A 22,856-nucleotide genomic window follows, 5' to 3' on the forward strand; every position below is an offset into this window, starting at 1 on the left:
CCAGGGGCAAGTCCTGCCTGACCAACCTAGTGGCCTTCTATGATGGAGTGACGACAGCAGCAGACAAAGGAAGAGCTACAGATGTCATTTATCTGGACTTCTGTAAGGCCTTTGACACGGTCCCTCACAATATCCTTCTCTCTAAATTGGAGAAATACGGATTTGGTGGGTGGACTGTTTGGTGGATGAGGGATTGGTTGGATGATCGCATCCAGAGAGTAGTGGTCAATGGCTCAATGTCCAGATGGAGATTGGTGACGAGCGGTGTCCCTCAGGGATCCATATTGGGACTAGTACTTTTTAATATCTTTATCAATGACTTGGGCAGTGGGATCGAGTGCACCCTCAGCACGTTTACAGACAACACTAAGCTGAGTGGTGTGGTTGACATGCCTGAGGGACAACATGCCATCCAGAGGGACCTGGACATGCTCAAGGAATGGGCCCTTGTGAACCTCATGAGGTTTAACAAGGCCAAGTGCATCGGTACTTGCCCCTGGGTCAGGGCAAGCCGATATCAGTACGGGCTGGTGGATGAAGGGATCGAGAGACAGCCTGCCAAGAAGGATATGAGGCTACTGGTGGATGAAAAACTGCACATTAGCCAGCAATGTGTGCTTGCAGCCCAGTAGATTAAGACTAAATACGAGGAAGAAGTTTTTCACAATGAGGATGGTGAAACACTGGCACAGGTTGCCCAGAGAGGGGCTAGATGCCCCATGCCTGGAAACGTTCAAGGTCAGGTTGGACTGGGGCACTGAGCAACCTGCTCATTGCAGGGGGCTTGGACTAGTTGACTTTTAAAGGTCCCTTCCAACCCAAACTATTCTATGATTTTATGATTGGATGTGCTGATAAGAGATTCACAGAATCATAGAAATCATAGAAAAACAATCATCTTGTTTAGTGAAGTATGGTTGTAAGCAAGTTCTCAGCTTTATTGGCTTGCTGTCTGCAGCTTGGTTCAGTTTTGTGTTTGTTTCATATTTGATGTTGCATTCTGTTACTTGAAGATCTGTGCTGCTGGAAGTGCTGCTCTTCTCCTTATTTGTCCTTATTGTTAAACCTTCCCGATTATTTTTAGCTACCAGTCCAATATTCACATTTTGAAAGTGTAAAGAGAAATAAAGTTGAGATGTGTTAAATGAAAAAGCAGAAGTTCTGTGGCTTACTTTTTATATGGATTTTGTGAGCATTATGCAAGGTGATGTTTTAGCATGTTTCTTCATTTATTTTGTTGTGTTACTTAGATTGCTCATGCTCTACTATGACAGAGGTGATAATACTGTTAGTGCAATGGAATGTTTTAGGAAACTCTCATAAAGTGATTAGATAGTTTATATACCCACTTCTGTAGAGTTTTTGTGTATATATATGTATAAACATGGATATACATATATATAAAAATATAGAAAGACTAAAAGAAGATGTGATGGAGGTTTTTCAAGCTCTTTGATCTCTCTTGTATTTAAGATTTCAAGAAGGTACATAGTTATTGGTGGAGGAGGGCTAGATCATTAGTGTCAATTCTGCAAAAAGAACAAATGCATTAAGCCTTATTAAGTCTTTGAGCCATAATATACTATCCACCAGACTTGTTTACATTTTTAAATTTCTTTTAAAGGGAATGACTGAGTCATGTGGAACTCTGGAGGGAGTAGGAGACTGCTGCTGCCCTTGGGAGCATATGGGGTGGGGGCAGAAGAGGAGAAGCTTCCAAACTACAAGAGTGGAGGAAGAATGAGATTTACAGAAAGGAGATGGAGACTTGTAGTTCAAAGACAGAGATGGCTGAGAGAAGCAACTCCATAACCAGGCCTCAGAAGTAAACTTCCCAAGTGTACGAAAGGATAGTAGTTTGATGCAACCAGGAAAATTGCTAAGATGGGTCCATTTTTGTAATTACTCATTTTACATTAATTGGAGATGATATCAAACTGGTCCACCCAGCCCAAGCTTTTTATCTTTAATTATAGTCAGTAGTAGCATTTGTTTCAGAAGTGGGTTTTTTCCCCTCTGTTCTGTCAAATTACAGTTTGGGCCATCCTTAGCTAGAGGGTATGTTTGGGCTGTGGTGAGTAGCCATGGATTGATCCATCTCTGAAGGTTTTTTAACATCTTTAGTTACATTTAGTTTCTGTAAAAAGCTACAGCAATGATTTTATTTATTTAAATTGCAATAATTTAATTATATAGAGTGTGAGAGACACCTCCTTTGGCTTGTTTTAAGCCTGCTGCCAGATGATCTAATTACATGGCCCTCATTCACGTGCTTGTGAACAGTACTGACAAACCATTCCGTGTTTACCTTCACCATAACATTGGTAACTACAGAGTGGTGTTACAACCCTCTTCTTCCTCATGCTTGAGGGATCCCAGTCTGTGTAGCTCCTCACATTAGAAGCTGCTCCATATCTTTGCCTCCTCTTACTAGCCTGTCCTTTTTTATTTCTTCTATACTTCTGTATCTACATGCAGCACTCAGACTGTGGGTGCAGCATGGATTTATGCAAGCAACAGTGTTTTTTCTGTATTGCTTGATGTTCCTTTTCTAATATTTCATTTAACTTCTTTGAGAATTGAGCTGATGCAAATGACTTCAAGATCTCTTTCCTGGTTGCTATTGATGTAGTATGAGCCCAGTTTCTATATAAATAGTTAAAATTTATTTTGGTTCTCAGCATTTACTCATTAGTTACTACTGAATTTTAGCAATGTATTATTTACTTGATATATTAAGATCTTTTGTTGCTTTTTCACAATCAACTCTATTTCTGACTATCCTCAGGAATTTTTTCATCAGTGAATGCTGACACCTCAGACTTCTATTGCCTCTTCAATTAATTTTGAGTGGGTTGATTAAGATAGATCCCAGCTTGAATCTTTGAGGAAGTTTCTGTTGTCAATTTTTTTCAATTTTTGTGAACTTTCTACTCTTATTCTTTATTTTCTATGTTTTAACAAATTGCTACTTGAGAGGAGAGCCATCCCTTTCTTCCCATGTAAATGTGATTTCTTCAGGAGCATTAATGGGAGGCCATGTAAAAGTTTTTTTTTGTGTTTGTCTTTTTTTAATCAAAGTACACTGGCAGACTGATTCACTTTTATTGGTGTGTGCAGTCTGTTTCAAAGAGTCCAGTAGATTTCTTGGGCATGGTATTCATGTATGAAAGTCCTACTGACTTTTGTCAATGTTTCACTTAAATAGTGCATCTACAAATTCATTTTGTGGGGTTTCTTTTTTTGTCCTCCCAGTTTTTTTCCATTTCCTCTGACAGTTTCCCCACATTCTTCTGGATCCCTTTAAAAGCTGATGTTATAGCTGCTGGTTTCCAGTCCTGTGGTACAGGACACAACTTGTGATTGGTTATATCACATTGTACAGATTTTACTCCTTTGAAGGTTACTAGAATAAAATCTTATCTTTCATGTGTTGGATCAGGCATGATTAAATAGTTGATTATTTATTTTGGACAGTCTATCTCCTGGTTTGGTTTGTATGTGCTTTACAAGGGTATTTGATGAATAAATACATTTTGAATGTCATAAGTTAACTGATACATTAAAAATACTCAAATAGAGAAAAATTCTAATTGGTACATTTCAGTGCAAAGCTTCTAATTAAATTATGTAGAAGATACTTGTTATATATATTAATTTTAAAATGAAATCTATAATTCCTGTAATGGAAAAACTCTTTGCTTTTAAAACATGAGGTGTATAGCTTTTGGTTTAAAAAAAAAAAAAAGGAATAATGATAAAATTATTTGCCTTTTTCATAAAGATTATGAGGGTTTTTTTAAAATGGAATAGCCAGTGACAGTGGTCTGATAGGTGTCATAAAAGCTTTTCCGATTGCCTCATTGGGACAGTATTTTTCTAGTCAGATATTGCTAAGAATCTTGGCATACTATGTTTTTTCAATGGTCAGCGTTAGTTTTAAATTCTAGGTATTTTTCTCTTGTTCTGCTTTAAAAAAAAACAAAAACAAAGCGTGTAAATTCTAGGAGATGCTAGTCGAGAGTTGAATTTGTTGATAACACAGCCGTAGTCACAGATGAGTGTAGACCCTTTTTTGATAGGTTCATCTCATTAATAGCTATTTTGAAAACTAATCTGAAAGAGACTTGATGGCAAACACATTAAAGGCTATTAGAAAAAAGGATGAGAAATTAAAAAACAAGTGGTGTTCCCCAAGGAAAAGTTACTTTGCAGCAAACACATTAAAGGCTATTAGGAAAAAGGATGAGAAATTAAAAAAAAAGTGGTGTTCCCCAAGGAAAAGTTACTTTGCGTGCATTTATAATATTTGATGGGTTTATCTGGTATGCTACACTGCAACTTTATTGTAAATAGCACTTGACCAAAATGGCAAACTATATTCTCACTACCAATGTTGTACTCTGTAGGCATTTATGTAATTTTCACTATTGTAATGCTTTTGCTAAAAATGTCTTGCAGTTTAAAGGAACATACCAGTACTTTTCTGCTTGTATAGAAAAGGCTGGTGAGCTATTCTTACTGTCTGACACTCACTGGAAGACACTTGACCCATCTTGACCTCCTTCTTTCGTATTAGTTTCTCTATTTGAGTCATGCTACCAAAATGAAAAAAAAAAATAATTGTTTTAAGTCTGAGTATTTTTAAGATCAAATCAACCTGATACATCGTGAGGTTTGATTGGGGGGGGGGGCGCGGAGCAGGGAGAGGGTATCATTTCACTCATCAAAATCATAGGAAAGCCTATTATAGAAACAAAAGTCAGTAAGTTACTTAGAATAAGGAATAAGTCAATGTCACTGTTTTTCACAGTTCTCTTCTGTGTTAGAATTTCATATGCCTGTATTTAGAAACCTTTGCAATAAGAATGTTGTACATAATTGTAACTTGTGCTCTATGAACATGGTAGCAAAGTGACTTAGAGAGTCATTCAAAACACTGGAGTGAAAACAGGCTTTTGGATATGATTTTCTATTACCTTTGCTTATAGTAGGTGGCACAGTTACGTCCTCAAGTGTGGGAGAGTCTTGTGATAGCTTGAACAGCAGGATGGAACATAACTCATGAAAAGGCCAATGAAAAAAAAGAACCTGTAGTTTTGGAGATGTTGATTGTGGGACAAAGAGATTGTTCATCCCTCAGTCTTTTCATAGAGAGCTTTTTCACAAGATTAGTAACTGCTAACAACTACCAGAGGTGTCTGACTGCATACTCTCTTCCCAGATGGATGAGTTTATCACAAGGCAAGGTGGGTCAGTGCATGCGACCCTCCCTGTACTGCTAGTGGTGATTTCTTTATTCGCTTTGCACGTGCAAGATAAGCATGATATAAACAGCTACCTATGCAAGACTCGCTATTTGGGCGACAAACTGGATCTCCCCAAGTAGTTTTATTTAATTGAGTCATCATCTAATGTTACAACAAGTGGGAAGGTATCATTGTTCGGTTTTTTTTTGGTTTTTTTTTTCATTTAGCACAGTATCACAACATTACTACATGGAAAAAAAATTCTACATTTTTTTCAAACCTGCTGCCATTTGAGTTTTTTCTCAAATGCTTACAATGCTGGCAACTAAAGTACTATTTAACATGAATACATTAGAGAAATTGGTACTTTCTGTAGAATGCACCAATTTGTATTCCCTTTTTCTTTATTTCTGACAGCAATCTGTTTTACGTTCTTCATCATTTCAGTATTTTTCCCTCAAGAGAACTCATCTTGTATTTCCTGGCATTTCAATCAGAAACTTGTCCATTAATTTTTTTTTTTTAATACTGATTTAACATTTGCTAACACAATTGCTCTTGTAATCAGACTCATAATTACACTCTCATCTGTTTTTAAATTACTGCTTTTAATCCTTTAGCTTGAGTAATTGAGGATTTAGTTAGTTCAGTCTCCATGTATAACTTCCAACCACAGCACTGCAGCAATATTTGCTTTCCTTTATGACATAATATCTTCTTTGGCTTCTTGACCACTTTCTTTCAGCTTACTTCCCTAACTTCAGTCCTTGTAATTTTTCTTTTTGGGTCATCATCTTCCTTGGTTGGATAAGTTATTGAAAGAAAACAACACTGATTTGTGTAAAGCTTGTACCATGTGGCAATTTTGTAAATAAAAATCCTTTAAGACAACAACTAATGCAATCAAATAAAAAAGCAGTGGTGTTTTGTGAATTAGAGGTTTCTGAAGGTGCTGTGTCTCTGAATGAACTAGCCTGGGAGTTTTGAAAACATAGCCTCACGGTCTGAAAAAAATTGTGTCTTGTGCCTGAAGTTAGCTGGAGAACAACTATAAGCTTTTCAAAAAACAAATCTTCTGGTGGGTTAGACTGCATGAAAGTGTTGCTGATTGTTTGCTTCCTCACTGTATGAATTCGGCATTGACAGATTCGGAATGAACGGGAACTTTGCATGATCTGTATTTATGTTGTGAAATGCCTTTATGTATGATACTGGATCTGTCAGAGGTTTACATGCATTCTGAAAAGATGATCAGAGAAATGCAAAGGTGAAAAATCTATTGACTTTTATAAAATACAAAAGCATACAACATATGGCTCCTTGAGCTGTGTTGCTGAGACTGAAAGACTATTCTGAGAATTAGTACTGCTTACTTAAGAATATTCTTATCTTGAGGTGGCTGCTGTTGTCAGTGGCAAGATACTGGACTAGATGATCATTTGGTCTAATTAATTTGATGTGAACTGTTCTCACACTCGTGATAATTTTTGGTTGAGAGAGTTGTACAGCTTAATTTTAAGCTTCTTGTTTTAGAGGGGGACTTGGGAAGAGCGAAGAAAAGTAAGTATTTTTACGAGATTTTAAAGAGAAATTTGTGATAAAAATCTTTGTGAAAAAATCAGTATCTCCTTCAGCTCAGTGCTGAAGAAAAACAACATTTGTAGTCATATGAAATAGTTTCTCTTTGTTTGTTTGCTGAAAAGAAAACGATGTGAGATTCATTCCTATATCTCTAGTGTAATAGGTGGAAAAGAACTCTTGAAAAAATTTGTCAATAGAGGAGGAAATTGGTTAATCTCTAGCAGGTGTTTTTAGCTACTGCATTAAGAATATGTAAGCATACAGCAAAATGCTTCAGCATAAGGTTTGTGCATATCCTTCTACTGCAGAAAGATAAAATTGAAGGTTGCTTTCTCCGATACATTAACAGTGTGTCAACACAGCTGTAAAGGCTTTTACTATGTATAATTGTAAAATAACGTCAATAGGTAAATGTGAAAAGGATGATTTGGGAGCAATTTCTAGATTTTGCATTTTGTAAAATGAACACAACTTTAAAAAACTGTTTTAGGTTTTGGATGACAGTAAAAGTACAGAATGCCAGAACACCGAAGCAATTGTACCGGATGAGAGCAGTAATCCACCTAGCACTGTTTCTTTCCTTTGATGGTGATTAGAACCACATGCTCTAAAGGAAAATGCTTATAATAGGCAATTAAAGGATCTGCACATAGCAGGCTTTTTTCCTCTGCCCTCCCTCCCCCAAGTTGCCATAAATTACTGGTTGGCCTTTACTCTGACGTGCAAGTCTGACAAAACCTAGAAGGAACAGGAAATGACCTAAGTGTGGTTTTAGCCAGTTTTTTTCTTTACCTACATAAGAAGAACCCCCTCCTACTTTCCCTTAATAGACAAAACACCTTTTAGAACCTTTTTGAAACATTTGAAGATCTTAAAAAATATTAAAAGGAAGATTTTAAAATTACGAATATTAAAAAGGATTAAAAAGAAGCAATAAGAAAACTAAAAACTTTCTACAGCAAAGAAGCTGACCTGCTGATACTCCTGGTTACAAAAGCAGAAGTAGCATGTCTCTCTAAAAATAAACAAATGAAACAAACACAACCAGAGAAACAAAAATCCAACCAAACACAAAATATTTTACCACTTGCAGGGAGTAATATTAACTTGAAGAATAAGTCTGCTGAAGGCTTATTTGAAACTTTAGCATAACAGTGGAGCATTTTTGTTCTGGTTTTGTATCTGTGCTGAGGACAAAGTTACTGAAAACCATAACTAAACATGTGAAGACTCTAAAGTGACTTGTTAAAGTTTACTTAGGTGCAGCTCTTGTCAAAGATTTGTGTTTGCAGGGAAGATCAGAATACTGTGGAGTCTGGTGAAAACATTATCATGGCCAGACACCTGTATGTTCCAGTGTTGCTCTTATGTGTCCAGCCAAATACGCTGCAGGTACTGTTTAATGTATACAATTGTATTTGCTAAAGCAATTAAGTGGAAGCAAGTCTCTTTCCATTGAAGGAAGATTTTAGATTTCTTAAAAAAGTGAAGATACTTCCTTTTATGAAAGAGTTTAGTAGAGTCAATGACAGGGCCTAGGATAGGGATAAGACTGTTTCCGTCAGTACATGTATCCAAACCTCAGAACCATGAAAGCATACTCTGTTTCTGTTCAAAGATTGTGGCTATTTGCAGACTTCGCAATGTATTAGCCATTTTACAACCTTGGATAAATAAATTGTATAGAGCCAGGAAGTGATAAGTGTTAGGATTCCAAAAATATCCTGGTTTTCTCCTGTGCCATTTATTTTCATGGGAAGGTTTAGTGGATGGAGAGATACAGTCATGACTCTAAATGCCTTAGGTATCATATTGAATGCTTTTCCAAGTGATGTATTTTGTCTTGATTACGTTAATCTACTCAAGTGGCTGTTGTTTTGGCCTGCAAGGTTTCACAACAGAACATTGTCTGTTATCTAAATAACGCTACCTCTACTTTGACAGAGTCATTCTTTGGTTGCATCACCTTTAGTCGCATATTGAATACAACTTAACTACTTAATAACATACTGCTTTTCAAAATCTACCTTTTCTACACAGAGAGGGAAAAAATCGTAATAAAGAAAACAAGACTTCTAGGTTGTACACTGCTGTGTTTGGTTTTGTATCATTACATTACATATGTTTAAAAAGCTAATTGATTGTAAGCTCTTACAAAAGACTAATTTAGAAACAAAAGCAATGAATCTAGCATCAGTCTTGTTTGAAAGGCAGTCATGAAAATAAATGGATATGTAATGTAACCTTTTTCATATTTTACAATAAATTAGTTTCTCATCTGGTTGTAGAATTTTGCTTGTGAATGAGGTGATTTTTTACAGAGTTGATTCTTGAATCAAGTTGCTATGGTGTTGGTTTCATTGTTTAGTTAATTCTATGCCTGGTTGCTATGGAAGTACTTATTTATGGAGCTAATGCCTAATGGTGTCAAACAGATGCTACTAGCAACTAGGAATCTTTCATATTTGATCAACTTAAGACTCGGTTAGAAGTAGAAACTCATTTTTGTACTAATTTTTTCTCCATTAAATTTTTGGAGCATGGAATGTGAATGGCTGGTGTCAAATAGGACAAGTTTTCTTTTCTTAACAAGCATTAAAGCACACGCTGACTCTCCTGAAAAGTATCGTCATTGAAACTAAAAATTTCTAGTTACCTAGTTTAGGCAATCAAACAGCAATGTTACAAATCTTTAAATTGTGTATGGCCTTAGACGGTGTGCACATTTCAGCTTAGGGTATGGATAGTATGTAGTAGTTATAGTCTAGTTTTAAAACTGATTTTTAGATTTCTAAGCTCTAAAGTATTTTTTGTAGCCATGGATTTTAAATCTGTGTAATATGAATATTGTCCTCAGTATAACTTTGCACAAACACAAGTAATTCTCGAATAGCTAAGATGATATGATTTTTTATTTTATAAGTTAAAGTATTCTGAAAATATCATTACACAGTTATCTAGCCAAATAGAGCTGAGCATTAAAGTTTAAAAAAAAAAAAAAAAGGGTTTAAAAATGCTTAGTGTACTTCTGTAGTAATTTTAGTGGCTTATAACTTGAGAAAAGTAAAACCTGTAGGCTTTTATTGTGCTTAAACCTTTAGAAGTTTAAAACACTCCTCAAACATGACTTTATCCAAATGGAGCTGTGGCACTCATGCAAAGAAGATCCAAAAGAACTCCACCCTCTGTGGCATCTACTCACTCCTGAAAGACACATCTGTTACAGGCCCTGAAAATGCTGGCTGCCCTGTGATAGGAAAGATAACTTTTTATATAGAAAAATCATTAAAAACAAAACCCCCTGAGTCTCTACTGGCTTTCATAGACTGTCTTCTCCCATTTCTCATCTGTTTTTAATTTATTTAGGCTGCAAGCTTCTCAGAAGAGCACTTTTTTCCCTCTCTTTTTTGTAAAAATTAATACTGCTTGTTCCTGTTGCTGTGTGAACTATAAGCTGTATTAGGGAAGGCCTTTATTACTGTTACCTTGTGTACTATTTTAATAAATGTTTTTGATGTTGCTAATAACATGTACTTTTCAAAAGTGCCATCCTTAAGGTTTGGTAATTCTTGGGTTGATATTCAACAATCAAGGCCTTTGCCTCTTTTTTTTTTGTTTTGTTTTGTTTTTGATTTCCCCAGTGAATAGATGGATTACAAATAGTGTCAGATAAGTTGATTCTAAAATTCTTGTGTTCGTATTGCATGGCAATTCCTCTGGAGTATATGGAAATACTGTTTTCTTTGTTTGAGAAAATATAAACAAAGGGTAATATCTGATGCCTACTGTTAATTTTCCTGCATATTTCCAGTGTGATACATATTTAAACCTCCTTAGATTTGACTGAATATCCATAGAACTAAATATAGTAGTTCATTCTTCAGAATAGCAACTCTGTGGAGAATCTGTGGAGCTTTAACAACTTTTTTAGCCTTTAAAAAAAAAAAAAAAAGTATTTCCAGTGATGTAAATTCCCTCTGTTGATACTCTTAGCCTGTTTTGAGTGACATGTTTCAGTTTGACCTAAGCCCATCACTGGCTGATTGTGGCCAAATCAGAAAAGGTTACTTGTACTTAAAGGGTTTTTGTAAGCTGGCTTGTCTTCTTTTAACTGTGTTGAAATTTATTTCATAGGCTAAATAGATTAAATTACTATAGTTAAACATAATACAGTCCCTGACTGTTAAAGAACAAGGCATAGTACTGTGTTGTGTGTGGGTTTTTGTTTTGGTTTTTATTAACTGTCCTTCAAAACCCCGATCAGCTTGACAGGCAATTATATAAAACCAGGCAAGTGTGATCATTGCTCTTTGGATGGACTGGGAGACTCTGGGGTTAGAGTCAGACTGATATGAGAAGTTCTCCAAGCTGACTGGTAATTTGGTATACATGGCTGGGGGGGGAGGCTATACATTCTCACCTTTCGGAAGTTCATCTACAATATCAGAGCTCACTGCAGTTTTATTTTTCACAGGAGCTCCCAACTGTGTGATTGCTGGGATGTTGGCACTGTCAATGGATGTTCACAAGCTGAAGTGTGTGTGTTGCTAAACAGGGGTTTAAGTTGTGGCTTGGAATTTCTATGAATTGAGTCCCTCCTAGATCAGGTGTTTCTTGTTGGAGGAGGTGAGGAAGCTTGTTAGTGCAATGGATTACAAAATCTTGGTATTACAGAATACAGATCTTTCTGCAACAAGTCTTATGGTTGCAAAATCAAAAATTGCTGAGGCTCTGCCTGAGACCTATTTTAAGGTCTGTTGATCTGTTCACATTAAGTCAAAATAAACTGTATCTTTTTACTTCTGTTGTAAGATTGATGCAACTCTGGGAATACTTTGTAACTTTTATTGATGAGCCACAGTAATTAATTAAAGCTTTGACAAACTTTCAACAAAAATAGTGCTAAAACCACTGCTTTTTTAGTATTCCAGATTTAACCTCCAAGGCATGGGGTTAGGCTAATTAAACTAAGTCTGGTAGGCAGGAAGAAACAAAATACAGTTTCCTTACAGTTGGTTTCTGAACAGAATGGTAAGGAGTGAATTCTTCTTTAAACAGAGAAGTTTTTGTGAAGAAGCAGAATTTATCAGCTGTCAACCTTTAAAACTGTCACCCCCCTTGTCCTTCAAACCATTTCAGTTCTGTGGAAGGTCTGTTAAGGAATATGCTGCTGGTTTCTGTTCCTTTCTCCCAAATTTGTTTTTGTGGGGGAGGCTTTCTGGATTTGAGTGCCATCTTGTGGTGTATTGTAAGTATCCAAGAAAAGGTGATAACCCCCCTTTCATTATTAACTGGTAAGGATTTGATTAGTGTAGATGCATACCAAGTTGTATTTACCATGGAAAAATATTCATTGTATAGTGATACGCATTTTTTCCATTGTGCGTAGTAGAAGAGATTGCTACTTTGTGCCTAAAATTTTCATCAGCTTTATTTAATTACTTCAACATGTGGCACATGGAATGAGCCCTGAAAATTTTATGGCTAATATAGCCTATGGTATCCTGCTAGCTGTGTTAATATACTACACCTGTCTTCTCTCAGGAGATATGACTCTAATTAACAGTGATGTATAGTGAATAAAAAAACACAATGTGTTGGCAACCTACAGGTAAACCTAAGTTCTGTATTTTTTTCAAAACTGTTTTAGTTTCTTTGCTGTGAAATTGGTATCAATGGAGAAGTTCAAATCTTCTGGTTTAAATGACAACAGAAAATTTTCAGTCATGAATCCAAGCTGTGAAATTTTTCATTTAAATAAAATCATATATAAAATGGTACCCTGCCATTTAAAATATCAAACCATTATTTGCACTGGAAATAGATTTTGCATGAACTGTGCACATTATCTTACCTTGTGTAAGATACTGGGTTAGTATGGGATGCAAGATGAAGCAGTAACACTTTCCATCGAATATTTTCTGCCTCCGCAACTTTGAGCCTATTTCTTTACTATAGCAGGGTTAAAGCCAAAAGGAAAGTTTTGAACTTTTTAGTTGTATAGATTGACACTCAAAATTATAACAGTATAGCTTATGTGAGCGTGTCTGTGTGTACATACATATACACAAAAGCTCACAATGGCTTCAAGGATGAATAAAGGAGGTTGCATCTGTAAAAGTAATTGCAGTTAAAGTTTTGACACAGAAAAACGTTCTGGAGTTAGGAAAAGCATAGGTATTTTATTAAGATGTCATTTACAACAAATATATAAAATTAGCTAACATAACACATATTTAAAAGAAAAATAAAATATTAGTAGAGCTGGGGGAAGGGAAACCTCTTTTGTGTCCCCTCATGGAGGTTGCAAGATTGCAAGCAAGCTGACGCAACTTCGTGGACCATTAGTATCAAAGGTTGCTGATACAACTAACAAAACTCATGTGGACATCTGATCTTTGTTGCTGGTTGAGTCAAAAGTCAATGAAGCAGATTAATGCAGTCTCTGTGCCCTACTTAGGAGGACAGAACAAAACCAAAAGGTTTACCTATGTTTGATACAGTAAATGAATGTCAATCTGGAAAGAGAAACCTGAGAATGAAGAAAAAAAAAAAAAACCCCAACCTACCCAGATGGACAACTCATTCTAGTTTGTTATGGAAGAAAAACCCCTTCATCTTTACGATGGTCATGCTAAAACCAAATGCATCACGCAAAATGGGTATGGCGAGATAATGTTGATCATTATCTTAATGCTTGTCACTGACAGGCTAACAGTCATCTCTTATGCTTATTTAAAAAAAAAAATTGATGAATAAGGAGATGGTAGCTAGATTGATCACTTAAGAATTTGAGTTTCTTGATTTTTTTTTTAAGTCTTAATTCTTGATTGAGATCTGCTTGCTTTACACAAATATGACTTTTGATATAGCATAACTTACTCCCAGTTTAAGAACATGCTTAATGATAGATCTCTCTATTTTTCATAGCAAGTGGATGTCATAACTATTAACTTTAAACATAGTTTAATGGTAACTCTGTGAAGATAACAGAAGAGGAAAAGAGCCTTTAAGTGCTGCCTTTGCCTGAGTACTGCTGACACGTCAGCCTGTGTTTCTTTATCGACACTTTCTGCACCTTCTGCTGGACAAGTGCCAGCCTGGAACACTGTGTTTTCTCCATGAAAGAGCTGTTAGTCTTAGAGGAACAAAACCAAACATAGTTCTTGCCTATAAAAATAAGTAGAAAAACTTACTGCAGAATATGAACTACTTAGTGGGGTATTGGAACTTTATTTGTGCTCTGTAGCTATGGAAAAGAGGAAAAAAAGGGTTATCTTTATATTTGTTTAATTTGTGAATGCATGTTGTGCAAATGAATTCATTTATCAGAGAATAATTAGAACCTGTCAAGAAGTCACGAAGACTGAACGCTTTTGAAACATTACAGACATCTGAATTTCATATCTTGTCTATTGTTTTTATTTTTTTGTCAGTATAGAAGAAAAATTAAGTGAGTGCTGTTGACGTACTTGAAGCTGATAGTATCTTTAGATTGTGTTGCTGACGTTCTTTTGTGGGTTTGGTGGGTTTTGTAAAGTTATTCAGAACATGTATATTTGTAACCATATTCAAGCAAAACATAACAAAACCTCCTGCAAGAAAATGCTTTTAAAATTACTGATTTTTAACCTGAGATATTGGGGAGCTTTTTGCCTTTTTTAAAAATATATGATGTTAATGTGATATGTCCTGTACTGTATTTACAAAATTGCTACTGTTTGAATGGTTCTGGAAAGAAAAATATTATAAAATAATTGGAGGCTTTAGGATAGATTTGCTTTCATAAGTTGAGGTGAATAAAAACAGGAAAGCACTGTCACCACTTAATTTAATGCACATGTTAAATAATTTATAAACAATCCAGAAATAGTGAAATAAGGCCATATAATTATTCTGTCATCAGGATATCTTTGTTGCATGCAATTTCTTCAAACTCCTCTTTAGGACTTCTACTGTGGTAGCATTAACTGAGAAAATGGCCTAAGTTACATATGAAAACATGAAGGGGGAAGCATTTTATATTACATCACATAATCAAGATTTACTCCATTGTTGTTTTTCAGCATTAGCATATCACTCTTCTTTTTACTTGTCTTTTTTTCTTTTTTTTCTTTCTTTGCAGATGATACTTTGGGATTGGGATTTGAAGCAATGGTACAAACCCTATTACCAGGTCAGTGTATTATGAATCTAGTTATACTCAAACACATTTCACAAAAGAATAGAGTTCACTGTAAACTGTCAGATTTCAGTTTTTCTGTTGATGTTTTATTTACCTAAGTTGTCCTAGTACATTCTACCTCTCTGTAGCTGAGACCTGATATTTAGCAGTTCTGACCAAGTTGACAGGGATCTACTTTCTGTGGTGTATATGAGAACAGTCTTAAACCTAATTAAGATGGGAGTGTTGTTTTTTTTAAATACCCATTAGCATAAGGTTAGGGAGTGATTCCCCAGCAAAGTCGCCAAAGTCAGGTCTACCAGGTTCTCACATTTTTTCCTGATTCCTTCTTTCTTCCCCTCTGTCATAACAGTGGTGGCATCTAATCAGCTATTCCTATTCAGAGAATATGCTGTTCCTATTCAGAGAATTATGCCAAATAAAAACTAATAACTTTTTTGACAGAATTGTGAGGATTTGTTTCAGTAGAATCAGGGTTAATAAAAGTAATGAGCCTGTGGAAGTTGCACCTGTATAAGTGGCTTACAACAGTTTGGGCACCAAAATTTCTGTTGATATTACTGGAGGAGATAGAATACTAAGTTTAATTCTCAGACACAGTAATGAAAAACTGCGATTAAAAAATGGCACCAGATCTTTATTTTACATAGAGAAAAATAAACTGAAAGCCAATGTTGAATTCTGAAATATTTTTTTATTGTGGGGAAAAAACCCTGCAAAAATTGATGTCCAAATATGTGTGTATTTTCTTTAAAAGAAAAAAAAATGCATATTATATTTTTTTTTTTAAATTTGCAATGGATAAGATGCTTATTTAAAACTTAAAATACTGTGGAATGGTTTGACATGTTAATAGTTTGCAATATTTCCATCTATTCTAGAATGCTGGCAGTGGAAATGGAGTTGATCTTTCAGTACTAAATGAGGCTCGGAGCATGCTAACAGACCTCCTGACTGACCCATCCCTTCCACCTCAAATGATTTCTTCCCTTCGAAGCATTAGTAGTTTGATTGGTACTTTCTCAGGCACATGCAGGCCAAAGGCTAGTCCATTCACACCATTTCCTGGTTTCTTCCCCTATGCTGAAATAGAGGATCCATCTGAAAAAGGAGATCGAAAGCTGCTCAAGGTCAAATGACTTCAATTTTCATTCATGTGTGTGTTGCAATTTTAAAAAAAAAATGATCAAGGAAAATTTATCTGGAAAGAATGCTCCTGTATGGATAGTAGCTTCTTTACTGAGTACTTCTGAACTATGTTTAAGACCAAAAGAGACCAGCTGTGAAAACACATTGAATGAAATGTAGATTGATACTAAAATGCAAATTCAAGTTTTCAATAGTTGATGGATAGACAGGTAAAAGCACTTGGTATGCACTCTAAATACATGATTCCTCAAAATAAACACAGGATTAAAAAACCTGAAAGTAAATACAAAATTAAGATATTTTATTCTCATGATATGACACAAACAGGGCTCTTCTTGATTTTCCCATGTTGTTGATCTAACAGTTACTGTCAGTGTGGCTTTTTCATTGACTTTTTTTCCAAAGAAGTTTACTCTTTTGAACATCAAACTAGCCATCAGACAGAAGCAAATTAGCTATGTAAAAGGAAAAAAAATCTCTTCTTTCTGTGTAGCACATCATGTTATGGGACCAGTGTGTAAATCTACTGTCACTTCTCCATTATCTAAGGTAAACAAGTGAAAGCAAGAATGCAGTTAGTATATGACATGTTAAGGAATGTGGTAGAAAAACATTTAAATACAGAAACTCAGCTGCAGTGCACTAGAGCTAATAATTCTAGGGTAGCCCAGTATTGACAGCTTGAAGCTGTTTATTGTGGAGCCTGGTCTGGGACATCCCTGCCTTGTAGTTGCTTTCATTTCCAGGCAGTGGGCAGCTTGGCCCAAATTGATCAACTTGTTGGCTTAGTATTTTGGAGCCAGATAAACTGCCTCATGCCAGATTCAGCCTGCAAAATGTCTGTTGGGAACCATTGTCAAGACAAATGCTTTTGGGGAAAAGCTCAGTGTCTACCGATTTCTCTGTGGAATATCCTACAGGGTCACTGCAGTATGAAATTCCTTGGAATGTCATATGGATATCTACAGAAAGCAGTTGGGTAGGAATCATAATCATTCAGCATATGTTTTTCTTTGTGGATTTTTTTAAAATCTGCTAAGGATTGGTATACCAATATGAAAAATATAATTTATGTGAATGTGAAAATGTAACTTCTGATTTTTTTGGTAACTTCTATATAGCTAGTCAGAATACTTTGAAATGAAAAATATTCATTGCTGAAGACTGATTATAAAGATTATGTGAGATTGAAAGATTATGTTTTTTCACAGCTATTCTCTTATCCTCCTTCCTAAAAGTAGAATTTGCTACTCTTCCTTTAAGTTTGGGTTTTTTCCTGTATATTAATTTACCTGGTGAATAAAATAGTGCTTGTTGCTATCATTCAATGAACGTTTGACTTTGGTGTATGCTTAGGGGTAAGCCAAAAGATCTACCCCTATCTATGTTACTCAAAAACCAGGTAAGTCAGCACAAACTCCAAATTATGACATAGCAAAGAAAAGCATAAAAAAGTATTTCTTTGAAATGGGACCTTTCAGAATATATTCAAGGTCAGGTTAGACAAGGCCCTAAGCAACCTGGTCTAGTTGAAGGTGTCCCTGCTCATTGCAGGGGGGTTGTGTAACCTTTAAAGGTCCCTTCCAACGCAAACTATTCTATGATTCTATATTAAAAGTTTTCCATTCCCTCATTTCATGACTTGGAATATGAAAGGTCTCCTCCATATTTCAAACAAGTTGTTTCTTTGCTGAGGATTGCATACATCTTTATTTCTCTTCCCTGACTGGCTTCCAAAGTACATTCAGTTATAATTTTTTTTCACTTCTGATGGGGAACTGCCTGTTCTCTTTGGTAGGAAAAAAAAAAAAAAGAGAAAACAAGGAAAAGAAAGAAACTGAAACTGGACTTCAGACCTTGGGCTAGCAATAACTGGTTATCTAATACTAGCTCTTCACTCTGAGTTTCTTGGTAGTCAACAACCTGGAAAGCGTAAACTGGCCAGTTGGTGCTATTCACTGGTCAGTCTCTTTAAATTCCTAAAAAAGAAAAAGGAAATCTTAGTTAGGCAAAAACCATCTCAGAGCTGCTCTGCAATAGAAAGACTTTTCGCTTCCATCATGACAGAGCTGTCCCCAGATTTCCTAGCATATGACAGTAGACTTCTTGCCAGATTGGTGTATTTCTGGTGTTACTGACAGTCATGATTTTAACAGTTTTCACACTTCAGGCGAGTAAAAGTTGTCTAGGCAAGCAGTTGAGTATCCACATTCCTTGTCTCCAGGTCTTGTTATTGCTGGTAACTGAAAGTGTTTTCATAGTCACTTTGATTTCTGGCATGGTCTAAATTCTGTTTCCAGAGCAACTTTTCCCCTTTGTATAGTGATTACCAGTGACTTTGCTAGCATAAGGTGATCTGGAGTTCCCGAGTCCTTTGCTGCTCATGTTTTGTTTATTCTGTGCTGCTTTACCTAGTAGGGGAAAGTTCTGGAGATTTGTCATATCCCCAGTGTATCCTTGTTCTTAGCATAGCCAGGAAGAAGAAAAAGTAAGTGCAGGTGCTGGGGCCTTCTCTCCATGTTGTGCTAACATGAGCACTTGTTTCGGGGAGTGAACCTTTCTCCTCCAATGTTGGGGGTTTTCGGCTGTGCTCCCCATGTTGCAGAGAGCATGCAGGTTAGATTGATGCAGTCCGCTGACAAAGAAGTCCATTCTAGTCTGAGAGCACTACCACTGTGTGACAGCGTACAGAATACGCCCTTCCAGTTCTCTTTCTGCTGGAGCTGCTTGAGGACTGCTGCGTGTTTCTGTGCGCAATGTGGTGGTCTTATTCTGCCTGCCCAGTTCCGCCTTTCTGGCTGTGACTACAGCTTTGCAGCAAAGCAAACAGAGTCAAGGTACATCCTATATCAAGGGCTCAAAGCAGTCTGATTTTTCGGGGTAAGAGACTGTACTCCTCTGTGTCAACACTGTTTCATTTTTTTGAAATATGTAATAGCTTTGTGAGTGAAGTATGATCTTTGACCGCCCAATGAAGCTTAAAATTGCAAAGTCATTATTTCTGACAGACTTCTGAAGTGATAGTACCCAAGGGTCACCTGTCCTCACCCATGACCCTGCAGACCTTACTCAATACTGCAAATATTGCTTTGGATTTTTTGTTTTAAACATTTTTTTTTTCCTGGCATCCTTTTTACTTTGCAAGGTCTGATTACATACAAATGTATTATGCAGAAGAATCTTATCCCCTCACCCCCCATTGAATAGCCAAATCTAGGAGGGATGTTTTAAGAAGTGGATTGTGGACTGAATGCAGTCAGAGATAATTTTTTTTTTTTAATTGTTTAAAATACAAGGTGTAGTTTATCTGTGCAATGGATGCAGATATGTCAGAGCTGGCTTTGCAGTTTCAGTTCAGTCATCCTGTCCTTTCTATTACTTAGGTTTTACTAGTTGATATTTAAGCATGTATATATCTTCTGGGAGTATTTCAGTAAGGCAGAGCTTGTAAGTCCTGAGTTATTTCCATACAGGACTGTTTGAGTGCCATTGCCCTGCTTTGCAGAGGGCTTTGTGTTCAAGTACAATGGTGATTCCCAGTGTTTGGGCTGCAGTGTGCCTAAACTAATGCAGCTTCCAGGCTGGGAGTGGCGAGGTGCTTGGGAAGCTTTCTGGGTGCTTGTGGGGCTGTTATGGAAGCAGAAAGGGAGCCTTGATGGATCAGGGCTGACCCTGTGCATTGTGCCTTACCCTTTGCACAATTTCCACAATAGTTGGACTGTCAATATTTAGCATCTGAGTTATGGAAATCTCAGGCTATCCTGAGAGCTGGAGAGCTGACTGTGTAGTCATACGATTGGGATGTGTAGAAAAAGGATCTGTAATCATAGAGCAACAGAATATCTCTAGAAGATCTCCGTTTTTAAAAGCTCTGAAGAGCAATTGTTGGACCACATGGATTTCAGAGTACAAGCATCTTTACATATTTCAATTTGGGGAAAGAAAGAAAGATATGTGAAAAGTAATTATTCCTAGTAAGCAAAATAATTTGATTGCATCTTTTTTACTTTCTTGAGCAATAGGAGTGAATGTAAGATACCATACTTACTAGTTCACTATAAAAAAATGAACAATGAACGATTTTCACAAACAATACATAAAATCTTAGTGTCTGGTTTTAATTATATAGATTTTAACCATGGTTAAATTACTCAGCAGGGATTAAATAGCAGGAATAGCCTGCCAACACCTCAGCTGAGACGAACTTCAGGAGTTTCTGGCATTCCACCTATAGAATCAACATCACCTAGGTGGGAACGGAGTAACAGCAAGAGATCTCATCAGGAATATAACACACCGAGGTAAGCACTTAACCAAGTTTTAAGGGCAGTAATAAATGTAGCCTTTCTAAAACGTTCATGTCTGTAACGTTGGAACTTGGCAGCGGAAGTATTTAATGTAAAATCTTGTGAATTAAGTCTCCAAATTCTGCCAGCATAAACTGGAAAATGTTTCAAGTTAATTATATACTATACTTTGTAACTCTGATCTCAACTAGAAATCAGGTCATTCTGAGGTTGAATGGCATGCTCTGTCATAAGAAGTAGGCCTGCATATCAGTTTTAGTAGGAAATGAAAAAAAGTCTAACATACATGATTGCAAAACAAACTGATTTAACCTCTAAACCTTTACTGACTTCCTCCTTCTCCTTTTTACTTTAAATATGTATCACATTCCAACTTTCACATACCCAAAAATTTGTTTTCTAATTAAAGAGATTATATAAATTTCTTGCATTTGGTAGCCACTGTTGTGTGTATTGCAACATTTACTATTCCTATGGTCATCAAGCAAGGAGTAAGGTAGATTAAGAAAGTCGACTATTCTCTACTTGTTAGTCAATATGGCACAAACAACATTTTTTTCCCCCAGAATTAAGATTACATTTTGAATTAGGATTTAAATGTATTTTTTTTTATAATGTTGTATATAAGTGATACTTCACACATTTGGCTTTATTTAAATGTGTAAGTATGTATGGCTTTTTTCAGTATCACGTGAGAAAAGTACAACAGATGTTTGAAATTGTGTTGCAGCTTAAATCCATAAAAATGTGTGTGGTTTTGCTTTTCTTTTTTTTAACTTGGGATCTCTTAAGACTTTAATAGTTTTACATACATCATAAGGAAAGTATAATAGATGTATTTTTTAAAAGAAAAGATGAATTATGCTGATAACTGATAATTACTAGTAGTGGATGAAAGTTTATATATGCATGCCCAAGAATTTATCAGTATTACGTTTAATTTTAAAGTGAAACATTTAAATAATTTGGCATTTGTCGTGGCTTTTTCCCCTTGAATAAAATACGCTCTTCAAGTTTTCACATAGTAAAACTTAATTGTAGTTTGTGTATAAAACATAATTGAAGATACTAGTAGTTGTAGTAGTTTAAAGATTGTATTTTCATGCTGATTTGGTTATCAGTATTTGAAAGAATCTCCTCAGTTATATCCACTGGAAATAACCAGAGACCAGGAAAAATCACTTTACACTTATAAACTGTGGGGCTTCAGTTTCAGGCTCAGCACTTCTGGTGCAGACGCAGTATATATTTACAGAGAGTTTCCTGACAGCTGCTACTGACCCAAGAACCTACTCAAGCTCACCCAGTTAAAAGTAGCAATACAGAAAACACCCTCACTTGTACTCCATAACTTTTAAATTATCCCTTGACCCTGATGACTAGCATTTGTAGTTAGTCATGTTCCCCTGCCCTGCTCCTGTCCAGCCTCATACAGCCCTAGAATATGTATTCTCTTCTTTGTGGTTTGTGTCCTGCCCTTCAGACTTGTCAACACTTGCACTGTCCCTGTCTCCTTGCACCTTCCAGTGATCATTCTTATCAGATTCCCTTTAACTTCTAACACACAATAATCTGAAAATCCCCCATGGGTGCTTACCTTACCGATAAGGTTAGATTAAATAGCTGAACTGGCATAGCTGTTCCTGCTGCCAAAAGAGGCAGTCCTGCATTTCTAGAGCACTTTGTGCCATTGGCTTTGGCTCTTGAGTCAGCCCCTTAAATTGTCAGAAAAATAACAGCAATAAAAACACATTTTTTCCTGCCTTGGGGAGCTGATTCAGCCCAATGAAGGACCCAATGAATGTTAGAGGAGAAGCAAGGAGGATCAGGCTAATAGTAATAAGGGAAACAGCAAACTGTTCACTAGGAGGAAAGCTTATAAAAAATTTTTTTTCTACATACAATGACTGCTTTCAACTGAATTCTAGCTGAGCTGAGGAAGATAAGGTATTACTTAGAGGTACAATAAATTAATATTGCTACAAAATTTGATTTAATGTTCCAGATCTTTTTTTCTCTCCATCCAGTGTTCAAAAGCAACTCTTGAGAGCCGCTGTTTTATTTACGTGCAAACTCTTGATTTGGTTTCTCATTCAAACACTAGTTCAAGATGAACTGACCTTGCTTAGTATATAGTCTTCCTACACTAAACACTGATGCAGCATTTTTATGTGCTTTAAATAATACATGGAAGCTGCACGGTGTACAAATAGTGAAAAGTTCAATATATTCCAGTTGTCGACCCAAACATTTTTTAAAGTTGGCTGACATGCCAGCATCAGACTTCAGAAGAATAAATCTATGTTTATTCTTTAACTCATTTTTAATATCATATTTATAAATTTAAAGAAATTATGGGAGATCAAGTGTTATTTCTGTGTTTGA

General features: G+C 36.1%; 1 protein-coding gene across 1 annotated transcript in view; it reads left to right on the plus strand.

Moving 5' to 3' along the window:
• PDE3B (phosphodiesterase 3B, cGMP-inhibited) overlaps window positions 1-22,856 on the plus strand; it is a 93,238-nt gene that overhangs the window by 53,694 nt on the left and 16,688 nt on the right. The window contains 3 exon segments of the mRNA XM_010286231.1: window positions 14,956-15,006; window positions 15,897-16,145; window positions 20,323-20,465. Coding sequence (XP_010284533.1) covers window positions 14,956-15,006; window positions 15,897-16,145; window positions 20,323-20,465 — 443 coding nt within the window.

The sequence above is a fragment of the Phaethon lepturus genome, unplaced genomic scaffold (assembly GCF_000687285.1).
Source record: "Phaethon lepturus isolate BGI_N335 unplaced genomic scaffold, ASM68728v1 scaffold15784, whole genome shotgun sequence".
NCBI lineage: Eukaryota > Metazoa > Chordata > Aves > Phaethontiformes > Phaethontidae > Phaethon > Phaethon lepturus.